This window comes from Myotis brandtii, unplaced genomic scaffold (genome assembly GCF_000412655.1).
Source record: "Myotis brandtii unplaced genomic scaffold, ASM41265v1 scaffold106, whole genome shotgun sequence".
Classification (NCBI taxonomy): Eukaryota; Metazoa; Chordata; class Mammalia; order Chiroptera; family Vespertilionidae; genus Myotis; species Myotis brandtii.
The window spans coordinates 375,679-391,153 of NW_005353584.1; the positions used below are offsets into that span (position 1 = coordinate 375,679).

Consider the following 15,475-nt stretch of genomic DNA (forward strand, 5'->3'; position numbering starts at 1 on the left):
GTGTTTATTTATTTAGAAAATGTATATTCAACTTGTGAAATAGCCACACAGTGAAGAAGTATTTAATTTCACATGACTTTTAAACCCAGCAATTTGACAATATGTACCTAGTGGTTTTATAGTTGACACTAGAGGCCCAGTGCATGAATTCATGCACGGGTGAGATCCGGCTGGCCCACCCCAATGGGGGCCCATCGGGCCAGGCCAGCAGGGGGAAGGGGCAGCGGGTGGTTGGCCAGCCAGCCCCGCCCCTGACTGAGGTGTTGAGGGCCGGGGGGAGGGGCCTCAGGCGGTTGGTGTTGGAGGCTGATCAGGGGCCGGGCCAGCCAGGGGTGGGGCTGATTGGGCCTGGATCAGGCTGGTTGGCTGCCGAAGTGCACTTCATAGCCACAGGCCATTCTGGTCATTTCACCCGTTCCAGTTGCTGGGCTTTTAGATAGATAGATAGATAGATAGATAGATAGATAGATAGATAGATACAATAATACAGTAGGCCCTCGGGTTACAGCAGATATCCGCTCCTACCGTAACACGATTTTCACCGTAAGTCGGAACCCACCTACATAAGCACCTACATGACTCACATGGAGCACATACACAGCAGTAATGAAGTGAAACAGTAAAAAAAAATTTTAAAAGATAATAATTCCTGACCTTTACTTGTGGTAAATAAATAAATAAATGGGAGATGGTGATGTAACCACAAAACTACGTACGTCAAGTCCGACGTAACCTGAGGACTCTCCGTATACTAGTTTCAGGTGTACAACATAGTGATTCAACATTTACATACCTTAGGAAGAGATCACCATAGTAAGTCTAGGAATCATCTGTCACTATACATAGTCATGATATTATTAACTATACTAGAGACTGATGCACAAAAATTCATGCACTCGGCAGGGGAGGGGTCTCTCAGCCCAGCCTGCACTCTCTCTCAGTCCGGGGGCCCTTGGGGGATGTCCACCTGCCAGCTTAGGCCCGTTCCCCGGGGGATCGGGCCTAAGCTGGCAATCAGACATCCCTCTGGCAGCCCAGGAGCCCTGAGGGGATGTCCAATGACTAAAATTTTAGCCATTAGTCAGACATCCTTAGCACTGACGTGGAGGCTGAAGACAATCCCACCACTGCTGCTGCACTGGCCAGGAATGAGCCAGCTTCTGGCTAAGCGGTGCTCCCCCTGTGGAATCACACTGACCACCAGGGGGCAGCTCCTGCATTGAGTATCTGCCCCCTGGTGGTCAGTGTGCATCATAGTCGTTCCCAGTCATTTCACTGTTAGGGTCAATTTGCATATTACCCTTTTATTATATAGGATTCCCTATGCCAGTGATGGCAAACCTTTTGAGCTCGGCGTGTCAGCATTTTGAAAAACCCTAACTTAACTCTGGTGCCGTGTCACATATAGAAATTTTTTGATATTTGCAACCATAGTAAAACAAAGACTTATATTTTTGATATTTATTTTATATATTTAAATGCCATTTAACAAAGAAAAATCAACCAAAAAAATGAGTTCACGTGTCACCTCTGACACGCGTGTCATAGGTTCACCATCACTGTCTCTAGACTCTTAATAGGTTAAGAGAAAGATAGCATCTGAAAGATTTGGTGTCTAGACTAAATTAAACCTAATGTATTTTGTGAAGAAAATATTTTATACTTTATACTTGGTTCAGAATCTTATCTTATTTAATTTTGTTCTGTCCTTTGGCAATTAACTACTTCTGAAATACAAAATTATTTTTTATATTTATATTCTATTGTTTCCAGCAAAAGATGTCCTTCTTCCCATCATGATTTTAAGCACTGTTTTATGAGAATTTCTAAATTCTAGACTTTAGAACAGGATGATTGAACAGACTCAGGATCATAAATCTATTTTATAAACAATTCTCCATAATTTCTTCTCAATCTATCATTACAAATATGCAGTATTTATCTTCAGCAAATCATCAGATTGTACTAAATTGTGTCAATCTGGTGGCCTATTGCATTTTTAAATTATTTTCTAAATTATCTCAGATTAAAATCTGTATGCTATTGGAGTATTTTGTATATGAAATTAAGATATTACAAGATTTGTATTGAGTTTTAGATAAGGCATTACATTTCAGTTTATCATGAATTGTTTTCACATTTTCCAAGCAGTCTAGTCTGGATCGACTTTATGAGCAGTCATCTTTGTGCTGTATTTGAGGGGCAGCCAAAAGGCTCTCTGGACAAACTGAAACTTCCTTCATCACTGAGTCTCATAAAACAAGTACTGAAATTCCTATCAAGTGAGCCATCTTATCATTAACTCATTATTCCTAGGAAGGCCTGTGAGGATAACATGTAGGGTCATTAACAGAGCCATTTACCATTTGAAGCCAGCAAAGGTATGGCGGCTGGGAAGGAAGTGGGTGAAGGATAGGGTCTCCAGCCCTGTGGTTTGCAGAGGGAGATCCTGTTTAATTGCAGAAACAGAAATAATTTCACAGTTTTGCCTTCTTCGTCATTTTGTATAGAATAGACTCTAAGCTGAGATAGTATAAATAAGAGCAATTGGCTTGAGATATAAAGATTTTATACAATATTTAATGCATATGATTTTGGAAGATATGGTTCTTTGTTTAGTGTAGATATTTAAATGCCATTTAACAAAGAAAAATCAACCAAAAAAATGAATTCGAGTGTCACCTCTGACACGCATGTCATAGGTTCGCCATCACTGCCCTATGCCGTATAATACATCCTTATAACTTATTTTATAACTGGAAGTTTACACTTCTTACAAACAAGTGTTAAAATTTTAGCCTGACCAGTGTGCTCAGAGGTTGAGCTTCAACCGATGAACTAGGAGGTCATTGTTTGATTTCCAGTGGGGCATGCAGGAGGCAGTTGACCAATGATTCTCTCTCATCATTGATGTTTTTCTCTCTCTCTCCCTCTCCCTTCCTCTCTGAAATCCATAAAAATATATATTTAAAAATTTTTTCATGGAGACATTATATTCTACTATTTAGATATAACCTAAGATCTTTAATGTTTATTTCCAGCACTTGATAAAACAATGCAGTGACTAATATCTTTGTATCATAAACTAGCTAAATAAATTACTTTAACCTTAACTATATACTTCTATATATTAACTAGAGGCCCGGTGCATGAATTTGTGCATGGGTGGGGTTCCTCGGCCTCACCGGCGATTGGGGCTGATTGGGGCCGCAGGAGGCTGGCCAGGAGGAAGGGCTGTGGGAGGTTGGCCAGTTGCCCCCATCGGGGTCATCAGGCTGGCTAGCAGGGGGAGGGGAACCATGGGAGGTTGGCCAGCTGGGGGGAGGGGCCACGGGAGGTTGGCCGGCCACGGGAGGTTGGCTGTAGGAGTGCACTGACCACCAGGGGGCAGCTCCTGTGTTGAGCATCTGCCCCCTGGTGTTCAGTGCGCGTCATAGCGACCAGTCGATCAGTCACATAGGCTTTTACATATATATAGATTTTTACAATCACCTGGAAAATTCAACTGGTTTATGAGAATAAAATACACTGGCATTTTAATTTTATATCTTATCTATACTTCCTAAAAACCAGGGTTAATCCAACTCTGATTTTAAGAGCCCTTTGCTTCTATATTTTATTAGTCTAGTCTGTTGTAAAGACTTGATCATTTAGTTTCACACTATGGATAGAATATTGACTGGGAAAAAGCCCAGATTGCTGCCAATAATTTAAATAATGTTGGTATTTACGAGTATTTTTTAAATTTCCTGCATTTAAAATTTTAAAGTTCTAATATTAGTATTTATCCTTATTTTAGAAGCATAATGAAGTTTCTGAGAAATGAATGGTGTTCTTATGAAGAATGTATTAATCTTAAATTCTATTGTTCTGTTTTAAATTGTTTATTATTTATGACCTATTTAAGATCATGAATACTTGTGAAGAGTGTTTGCTCATATAACTAGGGGTCTACTATTTATTTCCTGTCTATAATTTAGGAACCTCTGTTAAAATCCAGATCTCAGTCAGTAGAGAACATGAGCATTAATTTAACCAAAGGTCTAAACAACTGAACATGGTACTGTATAAGCTTCTTGTCTCTCGAAAAATGAAATAAAATATATGTCAGAAAATGGAATCCTGGGAGAATTAAAAGAAGAAAAAAGAATTCAAAGATGAAAATGAACAATAAGTTCAGTAACACTCATACCACAAATTCTTCATCCATTTTATTTAATGTTAATTCTGCATCATCTTCTGGAACAGTTTCTTCTTCTAATTCTTCCACTGGGTATGTTGGTCTAAAATAATAAAGCTACTATGAGTTGAGAATTGAAAACAAACATTCTAGCAGGACAAAAAGGTGTATACAATGTGAATATTAAGGATCTCCTCTACAACAGATTTTGTCCATTTCCACCCCACTTAAAAAATCACTGTTAAATGAATTCATGTATTCTTCCTGAAACTTTCTATGTAAAGATGCAAAATACTTATCTCCAAATTTAAAGAATAAATTTACACAAATAGGCTAATACCATGCATATTGTTACCCAATGTACTTTCTTCATTTACTAATATACCACATTTAAGTACCTATACATACATCTCTCCCTGTCTCTATTATCTGCATGTATTCCACTTAACAGCAGTACCATAATATTAACTTAACTAACAACCTATGGCTGAACATTGGGGTTGTTTCCAGTTTTCTAACTAGACAATATTACAAAGGTCATCATTGTATATTTTTCATTGTCTACATCATCAGAATAAATTGGACACGTAGAATGGCTGGATCAACAACTTTGTACATTTTATTGTTTTGATAAATATTGCCAAAATCTATTGCTATAATGTTGCACTTCCAACAACAGTGACTCCATTTCCATATGTTCACCAATGTGGTAAACAAACTTTAATATTTGCCAATCATTTAAGTGAAAATATCTCATTCTTATTTTAATTGTATTTTTTTACATTGAAGTGGTTGAATACCTTTTAATGTTTTAATTGATTATCTGTGTTTCTTTTTCAGGGAAAGGCCTATTCATGTCCTTTGACCTTTTATATATGAAGAAAATTAATGCATAGCCTAAACTGTATTAAAATTATTTTCCTAGTTTATTATATACTAGAGGCCCTGTTCACAAAAACTCGTGCACTCGGTGGGGGGGGGGGGGAAGTCCCTCAGCCCAGCCTGCACCCTCTCGCAGGCAGGGACCCCTTGGGGGTTTGTCCACCTTCCCGCTTAGGCCCACTCCCTGGGGGATCTGGCCTAAGCTGACAGTCAGACATCCCTCTGGCAGCCTGGGAGCCCTCGAGGGATATCCAACTGCAGCTTAGACCCAAGAGGAGCAGGCCTAAGCCACAGTCAGACATCCTTAGCACTGTGGAGGGGGCGGACGAGGTTCCTACCACCGCCACTGAGCTCGCAGCCATCAGCCCGGCTTGTGGCTGAGCAGAGCTCCCCTGTGGGAGCGCACTGACCACTAAGTGGCAGCTCCTGTGTTGAGCATCTGCTCCCTGGTGGTCAGTGCACATCATAGCGACTGGCCGTTTCCAGTCGTTCCTCAGTTAGGGTCAATTTGCACATTACCCTTTTATTATCCTACTAGAGGCCCAGTGCATGAAATTCGTGCAGGGCGGGGGGGAGGTAGGAGGTAGGGGGATGCCTCAGCCTGGCCTGCACCCTCTCCAATCTGGGACATCCCTCTTGAAATCCGCTGGCCGCTGGCTCCTAACCACTCACTTGTCTGCCTAATCGCCCCTAACTGCCTCTGCCTTGGCCCCCGCCACCGTGGCTTTGTCCGGAAGGACATCTGGAAGAATTCTGGTCTAATTAGCATATTACCCTTTTATTAGTATAGGTATAATAAAGAAGTAATATGAAAATTAACCCTCACACCCTCAAAAGATGGCTGCCTAGCACCAGGCCAGCAGGAGTGTTAGTGAGGGATGACCAAACGACTGAACAAGCAGGCTGCATGGGGCAACCAGGCCAGCAGGGGGGGCAGTAAGAGGCAACCAGGCTGGTGGGAGGGGCAGTTAGGGGTGACCAGGCCAGCAGGGGAGGGGGTACAGTTGGGGGCGACCAGGCTGGCAGGAGGGGCAGTTGGGGGTGATTAGGCTGGCAGGGGGCCAGTGAGGGGCGACTAGGGTGGCAAGGGGGCAGTTGGGGGCGACCTGGCTGGCAGTGGGGGGCAATTAGGGGCAACCAGGCCAGCAGGCAGGTGAGCAATTAGGAGCCAGTGGTCCAGGATTGTAAGAAGGATGTCCGACTGCCGGTTTAGGCCCAATCCTAGGGATCGGGCCTAAACCAGCAGTCGGATATCCCCCAAGGGGTCCCGAATTGGAGAGGGGGCAGGCTGGGCTGAGGGGATTCCCCCGTGCATGAATTTCGTGCACTGGGCCTCTAGTATAGGATAATCATGGCTATTTACAACTGTTACAATTCTTATTACATTGACTTTGCAACCTTTTTGTGCATGGATCCTAGCTTTAAAATCACACATCACATGCCACAACCCTTTGGTCTTTTAGTAGTACCATTTATAGTTTCATTTTTCATATTTACATCTTTGATCGATCTGAAATTTATTTCTGTAGAATAAGAAGAGCTCCACCTTTATTCTTTTTTTTAAAATATAGAGGGAGAGGGAGAGAGAGAAACATCAATGATGAGGGAGAATCACTGATGGGCTGCTTCCCGATCACCCCTAACTGGGGATTGAGCCCACAACCCGGGATGTGCCCTTGACTGGAATTGAACCCGGGACACTTCAGTCCGTAGACCAACACTCTATCCACTGAGCCAAACCAGCTAGAGCTCCAGCTTTATTCTTATTTCCAAAATCTAATCAGTAGTCCTAACATTAAGTATTAGACAATTATTTCTCTATCAAGATTAACAACATGTATTCCCATATTAAAAATACTGGAAACTTATTTTAAAATAAGTTCATACCTGAACAGGTTAACAAAATATAAAAATCAACATTTGATATTAAGAAAGGAAACTACTGAAAACCAAATCAATCTTCTAAAAAAATTAATTTCCTATTTTTTTATAGAAATCTCATAAGCAATATTCTTGTAGGATTTATTTTGGTATATTTAGATACATAAAATAATCATCTATAAATATGTAACTTCTAGATAATTTACATATTACATAGCTGATATATTCTCTACTTCCTATTTTCAATATTTATATATATATATTCCAAATCACAATACACGGCCATGAATAAGATATGTCCAAAAGCAAAGGAAGTACAAAATTAAACTGTGGATGAGAAATCAATAGCTTCTGTTGAATTTAGAATACATTGGGCAATAGATTTAATAATTTTTTTAAATGTTAAATGCAGCAGGACAACTTACAACTTCTTGGATTCTAATAAAGAAGTAATGTGCCCTGGCTAGGTGCTCAGTTGGTTGGAGCATCATCCTGTATACCAAAAGGTTGCAGGTTTGATTTCCGGTCAGGCCATATACCTAGGTTGTAGGTTCGATCCCCAGTTGGGGCACATAAGAGAGGTAACCAATTGACGTTTCTCTTTCATATCAGTGTTTCTCTCTCTCTTTCTCCCTCCCTTCCTCTCTCTCTAAAAATCAATGGAAACATATCCTTGGGTGAGAATACAAAAAAAGTAATGTGGATCATGTAGTCATTCTTTATGTTTTACTATGTGGTAATGTTTGGGCTGAGAATTGAAACAGCCATTTTTTAGTAAATAAATGAATATCAGTAATTTCATATGCTTCAACCAGATGATAAACCAAGTCGAGTAAGTTTTTAAAAGTATCTATTAATGAGAATAGATGATCTACCTGAAAGAATGTAATTGAATACACATTAAACTGTTAACAGGAAACAAAATATACACCTTTCTGCAGAAGTTAATTCTAATAAAAATCACTGTTTGCTCATGTTTTACCTGAATAATGCCTTCCACAATTTCTACCTATGAATAATCTCAATCTTCATCAAAATAAATTTATATTTACTAGTTATAACCATATAAATTGACAGTTTCAGAGTATTTTATTTTTTCATCCATTTATTGAGCATCTATAATATACCAAGCACTATGCTACCAGCCATAGAGTACACATGAATACTATCTGATAACTACAATAATAGATATATAAACAAAACACTCTCAGGTAGAGAAAGAAGCAATGAACAATGTGTAAGAAGAGTATCAGTTGGCTTCTTCAGTATTATTCTTGCCTAGTCACGTTAAGCTAAGGTAAAAAAACCCCATTTAAAGTACTATATTGATTTCCATTTTTTTTCTTAAATCTGCAGCTATCAGTTATCTGTATACATATACCATGTTTGGTTATAGAAATAAATATATGCAAATGACTTCTAAAAAATTTCCTAAATTGTCCTAGCTGGGTGGTTCAGCTGGTTAGAGTGCCATCCCATACACCAGAAGGTTGCAGGTTTGATTCCTGGCCAAAGCACATACCTAGGTTGGGGGTTCGATCCCCAGTCAGGGCTAGTACGGGATGTTTCCCTCTCACATGGATGTTTTTTTTCTCTCTCCCTCCCTCCCTCTCTCTTTCTCTCAAATCAATAAAAAACATATCCTTGGGTGAGGATTAAAAAAAACACCTAAATTGACAAAGATAAACAGTTAACAGTTATACCTTTAATAATTATACTGTATATTTGAACAGGGGAGGGATGCAATAATATCAGAATTGGCTTTGAAGACACCAGATATTCCAATTTTTGTCTATACTGATTTTTCTAATCACCCATGGCATTTTCAGTTTAGAACTGTTTAGAGGAAATACTTCTTACCTGTTCTATTAAATAACTATGTATCCTCACTGGAAAAAGCTATACACATAAAACTATGATTGCCAGGTTGGTTAATATTTACCTTTTCCAGGTGAAACCAATGTATTTTAATGCTTCTTCAGCTAAACAGTCAAGAACATAGCATACATGCTCTCCATAACCTGACTTTAATTTTGAAGGAGGAAAATCTGCAGATCTCCCCTGAAATACAAAAGATAAACAAGATATTACTTGTTATTTATATCCCAAATGTCAAAATATTTTAAGCAAAGTACTGCTGAATAAATTAATCATTTCTCTATTTTACAAATATGATTAAAAATAACTGTAATTACATTGTTTCTTAAAAAATCCATCTCTATAGCCATTCGTGCATAAAACACTAAAGAAAAATGAAGTCTTTTTATTGTCAAAATATCAAGTTAAAAGGCAATAAGATCTCATCACAGCAGAACAAACCATTGATATTGTTAGGGTAAAAACCAGTACAACTACTAGCTTGGTATCATATCATCAAACAACCATATGCAGGACAGAGTGATTCACTTGTCAAAAACACATAACATGTTTGACAAAAATTCTTATTGCCTATCCCCAGAAAAAATTAGAAGTGAAGAGTACCCAAGGAAAGTCAGAAATGGAAAGTACAACGGATATCATGGTCTATTAAATCAAAGTTCTCTTTCAACATAGTGTTTCAGCTTCCTAGTTGTGGTTTTTAAAATCATTTTTAAGGAGAATTAAGTATCCACAAATTTATCTCTGAGACATATCAAGATTAAGAAAAATATTATTACTTTGGGCTATAAAGGGTATACACTGAGCATTTTTAGAAGTGGCATAGACAGATAGTTTTCACAGAGAGTTCATCTAAAAGGCTAGCATTTATGTTGTTGAATTATCAATATTAAAATTCATAACTTGAGAGCATGCAGAAAGAAGAGAGTTGTTTACACTTACAAATGATCGAAGCTCAGATAATATGTTAGATATTGTTGCATTAGGGTCATCATATTCCTGAGGCTGTTCAAAGTGGCGTCCTGCTTTGTTAATCAACCAAGCAGCAAGAGTGCAAAACATGTAGAACTGTTCACCAGGGTTGGTAGGCAGTGCAAAATAGTGTCTGTTCAAAACAAGAGGGGAGGGTGGAATATGAAATGTTGCAAAATCTATAACTAAAGAGTGGAGTCCAAAATTGCCAAAAGACTTTTTTTTTTTTCAAATGGCTTTAAAATCAAAAGACACTCTGAAGTTTCTAGGAATCCACAGTACTCACATTAAAGTTTTTAATCAACAGGATTAGGACAATAACTACTGTCCAAAAAAATATTGGATCAAATACCTTACACTAGAAAATGCAGGGCATGTTATAAAACATAGCATATAGAACGTTTGCCAAAATAATTTATGTCAGGAATAATTAATGAGAGTACTTACTGAAAATGGTAATTTGAAATTAAGAGAATCTCAGAATTTTAAAACAAGACCTTAATGATTATTCACTATGCATTTTTACATTTTTTACACTGTCACTGATAACTTTACTTACTGTTTCTACTCTATCAGCTCCATTCAACAGTTGTTCTCATCTTGGCTGCATATTTGAGTCATCCAAGAAACTCCTCAAACTGTTGCTACCTGACCAAACAGTTCTTTTCTCATGAATTAAATCAGGACTTCTGGGAGGGAAGCCCCAATATTGGTATACTTCAAAACCTTCCTAGATAGATCTAAGATATAGCCAGGATTAAGAACCACTGAATATCACATCCCCAGTCTAAGAAACATTTGTTGACTTTTGCCACATCATCCAGCCAACTAAAAACAGTACTATGAGGATCAGTATGATTTATATCTAAACATGTTAGGAATAAAATTTGCTAGCAAAAATATTCAATTCAGTTTAATTAAAGACCTCATTTTGCTTTTTTATGTGTAGCTGTTACCATTATGTTTCTAATTGTATTGATAGCTATCTTTCATAAGAATCAGAAGTCTACTTCATGTTTCCCAATTTTTTTCCTGCAGGATAAGTATAAATGTTCTGGAAGATAGCAGAAAGTTGTGAAGAAATAAAGGTCATAAAATCTGTGCAGGTCACCCCATGAAGTCCTGGCAGGGACACGTTTACAATCCTTTTTGAAGCACCTACTGGTAACAACTCATCTTTTCCTTATTGACTGATAATTCCAGAAAAGAGGAATGGATTCTGACACATTCTGTAGACCTATGGCAGTGGTTCTTAAACTTCAGCACGCTCAGAATCACTTGGAAGACTTGTCAAAACACAGACTTGTAGGTGCCACCCCTAGAATTTCTGATACAGAAGGGGCCTGTGGGATTGCATTTCTAATAAATTCCCAGGTGATGCTGCTGCTGCTGCCCTGAAGACCACATGTTGAGAATCATTAAACCAAGATATCTCCATGCAAATCCATGATTCAAAGTACCACAGGGCACTCCGGAGGAAATAGCACAGAGGTTATATCAATAAGAACCTTAAGGCCATCTTCTTTTAGTTTAAAAAATATACTAGAGAAAATATGCATTTTTTAGCAGAAAATGTTGATTGTTTGTATTATCCTGATCAATTCATTTACGTAACAACTTCCAATTCTACAATTTCTACCATGGATCAAACAATACTACCTTTCCCTCTAACTTTTCTTCTATTATGGACAGACTTGGCAATATGGACAGTTTACCTAAAGCCTGCACATCTTATCATTCAAGTTATTGAAAGAGAGCAGGGAATGAGATCAAAACTGTTAAGGGAAACTATGTGACCCTACCTATGGCCTTTAAGAGAAAGTATTACAGATTTTTAACCTAAATTGTCTATTATACAATAAACAAATGTACTAATGTGAAGGAAAAGCTATAAAACTTATTTATCTGTCAATCGCTAAGCTACATCGATGGGAGGACAAAGTGCTAGCTGCCCATTATCCTCAGCAACCAAGGGCACTGGCTTCAGGATCTGATGAGCTTTTCCCCACCAGAACGACAGAACTTTAGGTTCTACGACAAAGAGACAATTCCAGCCGTTGCCATTTCATTTGTCTTTCCAGTTCTCAGTTTCTGAGAGTACTGTTATTGCAAAGGCAGCAGTCCTTTCGACCACAACAATTAGTCAACAAGTTCACTAAACTGCATATAAAGTGCTCAGCAAGGTCCTGGGTACCCATGGTTACCGGCTGCAGGGGCAGGTTCTTCCAGAGGAAAACAAAAACGAGAGATAGGTCTTAAAACGATAACGGCCTTCATCTTTGGGAATGAGATTACGGGTGATTTTGGTATTTTTCTTCAAATTTACTTGTGTTTTTCTGAGTTCTCTACAATATATTTTATTACTTTTATAACCATAAAAAAAAAGTTTGTTATTTTGTGGAGGTGCGTTTGTGCTTTAAAGACCAGGCAAGCTGTCTCCCAATCCCTTCTGCTGTTTCAAAACTTTATTCTTTCTACTAAAAAGCAAGTCAAAACTCCGTGAGATGTCAGGAATAATTAATGAGAGTACTTACTGAAAATGGTAATTTGAAATTAAGAGAATCTCAGAATTTTAAAACAAGACCTTAATGATTATTCACTATGCATTTTTACATTTTTTACACTGTCACTGATAACTTTACTTACTGTTTCTACTCTATCAGCTCCATTCAACAGTTGTTCTCATCTTGGCTGCATATTTGAGTCATCCAAGAAACTCCTCAAACTGTTGCTACCTGACCAAACAGTTCTTTTCTCATGAATTAAATCAGGACTTCTGGGAGGGAAGCCCCAATATTGGTATACTTCAAAACCTTCCTAGATAGATCTAAGATATAGCCAGGATTAAGAACCACTGAATATCACATCCCCAGTCTAAGAAACATTTGTTGACTTTTGCCACATCATCCAGCCAACTAAAAACAGTACTATGAGGATCAGTATGATTTATATCTAAACATGTTAGGAATAAAATTTGCTAGCAAAAATATTCAATTCAGTTTAATTAAAGACCTCATTTTGCTTTTTTATGTGTAGCTGTTACCATTATGTTTCTAATTGTATTGATAGCTATCTTTCATAAGAATCAGAAGTCTACTTCATGTTTCCCAATTTTTTTCCTGCAGGATAAGTATAAATGTTCTGGAAGATAGCAGAAAGTTGTGAAGAAATAAAGGTCATAAAATCTGTGCAGGTCACCCCATGAAGTCCTGGCAGGGACACGTTTACAATCCTTTTTGAAGCACCTACTGGTAACAACTCATCTTTTCCTTATTGACTGATAATTCCAGAAAAGAGGAATGGATTCTGACACATTCTGTAGACCTATGGCAGTGGTTCTTAAACTTCAGCACGCTCAGAATCACTTGGAAGACTTGTCAAAACACAGACTTGTAGGTGCCACCCCTAGAATTTCTGATACAGAAGGGGCCTGTGGGATTGCATTTCTAATAAATTCCCAGGTGATGCTGCTGCTGCTGCCCTGAAGACCACATGTTGAGAATCATTAAACCAAGATATCTCCATGCAAATCCATGATTCAAAGTACCACAGGGCACTCCGGAGGAAATAGCACAGAGGTTATATCAATAAGAACCTTAAGGCCATCTTCTTTTAGTTTAAAAAATATACTAGAGAAAATATGCATTTTTTAGCAGAAAATGTTGATTGTTTGTATTATCCTGATCAATTCATTTACGTAACAACTTCCAATTCTACAATTTCTACCATGGATCAAACAATACTACCTTTCCCTCTAACTTTTCTTCTATTATGGACAGACTTGGCAATATGGACAGTTTACCTAAAGCCTGCACATCTTATCATTCAAGTTATTGAAAGAGAGCAGGGAATGAGATCAAAACTGTTAAGGGAAACTATGTGACCCTACCTATGGCCTTTAAGAGAAAGTATTACAGATTTTTAACCTAAATTGTCTATTATACAATAAACAAATGTACTAATGTGAAGGAAAAGCTATAAAACTTATTTATCTGTCAATCGCTAAGCTACATCGATGGGAGGACAAAGTGCTAGCTGCCCATTATCCTCAGCAACCAAGGGCACTGGCTTCAGGATCTGATGAGCTTTTCCCCACCAGAACGACAGAACTTTAGGTTCTACGACAAAGAGACAATTCCAGCCGTTGCCATTTCATTTGTCTTTCCAGTTCTCAGTTTCTGAGAGTACTGTTATTGCAAAGGCAGCAGTCCTTTCGACCACAACAATTAGTCAACAAGTTCACTAAACTGCATATAAAGTGCTCAGCAAGGTCCTGGGTACCCATGGTTACCGGCTGCAGGGGCAGGTTCTTCCAGAGGAAAACAAAAACGAGAGATAGGTCTTAAAACGATAACGGCCTTCATCTTTGGGAATGAGATTACGGGTGATTTTGGTATTTTTCTTCAAATTTACTTGTGTTTTTCTGAGTTCTCTACAATATATTTTATTACTTTTATAACCATAAAAAAAAAGTTTGTTATTTTGTGGAGGTGCGTTTGTGCTTTAAAGACCAGGCAAGCTGTCTCCCAATCCCTTCTGCTGTTTCAAAACTTTATTCTTTCTACTAAAAAGCAAGTCAAAACTCCGTGAGTTCCACGGCGGCCCTCCGTCGGCAAGTTTGGGGTGAAGTGCCCCTTCCAGGATAGGAAGATGGAGGCAAGTGCTTGCTAACCCGCGCTAGGCGCTCCCCAAAAGGCAGGAGGAGAGAGGCACCTTCCCAGGCGGCACCCAGGTGCCAGGGACGAGGGCACCCACCTGGAAGGGGGCTTCAGGTTATTCTTCCGGAGGAGTTCCTCCTCATAGCGGAGCAACTTCAGCTTCTCCACCAGGTCCTCCATCACCACGAACATGTGGTAGGCCGCGCCGGGCCCCCGCTCCACGACCGCCTCCCCAGCCCCTTCGCCATGGGACCGAGACACCGCATCCTCTAAACCCGACGGCGTGACCACTGCCGCGGCGGCCGCCATCGCACCACAGACAGAAGGAGCCCAGCGTGGGCTCCAGCACACAGATTTCCGCGGCCTGCGCTGCCGCCGCAGGGACTGCCGCGACCGGTTACTAGGCGACCGCCAAGCAACCCGTCCCCCGGGAAACTAGACTCCGCCTCCTTCCCGCCCACATCGCTTCCAAATGTTCTCCAACCAGAGCGGGCTTTCTGGATTACGTCACGCAAGGCCCGCCCCTTCCCCAGCCTCGGAGGAGGAAGTGGCTCGGAGGCAGCCCCGCCCCTCGTGGGGGCGTGGCGTCCGGCGACCCAGGTTGTGCCACGCCTCCTCCTGCTGCTGCTGGAAAGCGGAGGAGGGTCGGCTGGCCTTTGTGCTGGGCTTTCCCGCCGGCCCTTGGTTGGCTTGGGGCTGGTTAGACCTGGTGGTTACCAATGGCAGCTGAGCGGGCGTCTGAGTCCAGGGGTAGCAGCTTAAAAGATTAAAGAACAAGGAAGGCTAGCAGTATTGGAGGCTATGCTAGTCCACTGTTTTCTTCTTTATGTTTCTTCTCAACGTTGAAAGTTTTCAGTTGTAAAGATAGTCGATACCCTGATGCTTCCTTTACCACACAGCAACTTTCCAAAGGAGGGTCTTTCTTTTTTCCCCTTAAACTTAGCCTTTCATTAGGGAGTGCTGTGTTTGATTTCACAGTGTATTACAGGACTAGACGTATTACCATCCCCGGCTAGTATTACTC

The 15,475-nt window shown here is 39.7% G+C and overlaps 1 protein-coding gene across 1 annotated transcript in view; it reads right to left on the reverse strand.

Moving 5' to 3' along the window:
- Positions 1-15,024, reverse strand: part of IFT57 (intraflagellar transport 57) — a 68,309-nt gene extending 53,285 nt beyond the window's left edge. Inside the window, exons 1-4 of the mRNA XM_005856980.2 lie at positions 14,549-15,024; positions 9,764-9,926; positions 8,886-9,004; positions 4,193-4,283 (exon numbers count right to left, since the gene is read on the reverse strand). Of these exons, the coding sequence (XP_005857042.1) occupies positions 4,193-4,283; positions 8,886-9,004; positions 9,764-9,926; positions 14,549-14,760 (585 nt within the window). The 5' untranslated portion in view covers positions 14,761-15,024. The remainder of the gene's footprint in view (positions 1-4,192; positions 4,284-8,885; positions 9,005-9,763; positions 9,927-14,548) is intronic.
- Between the last annotated feature and the right edge of the window lie 451 nt (positions 15,025-15,475).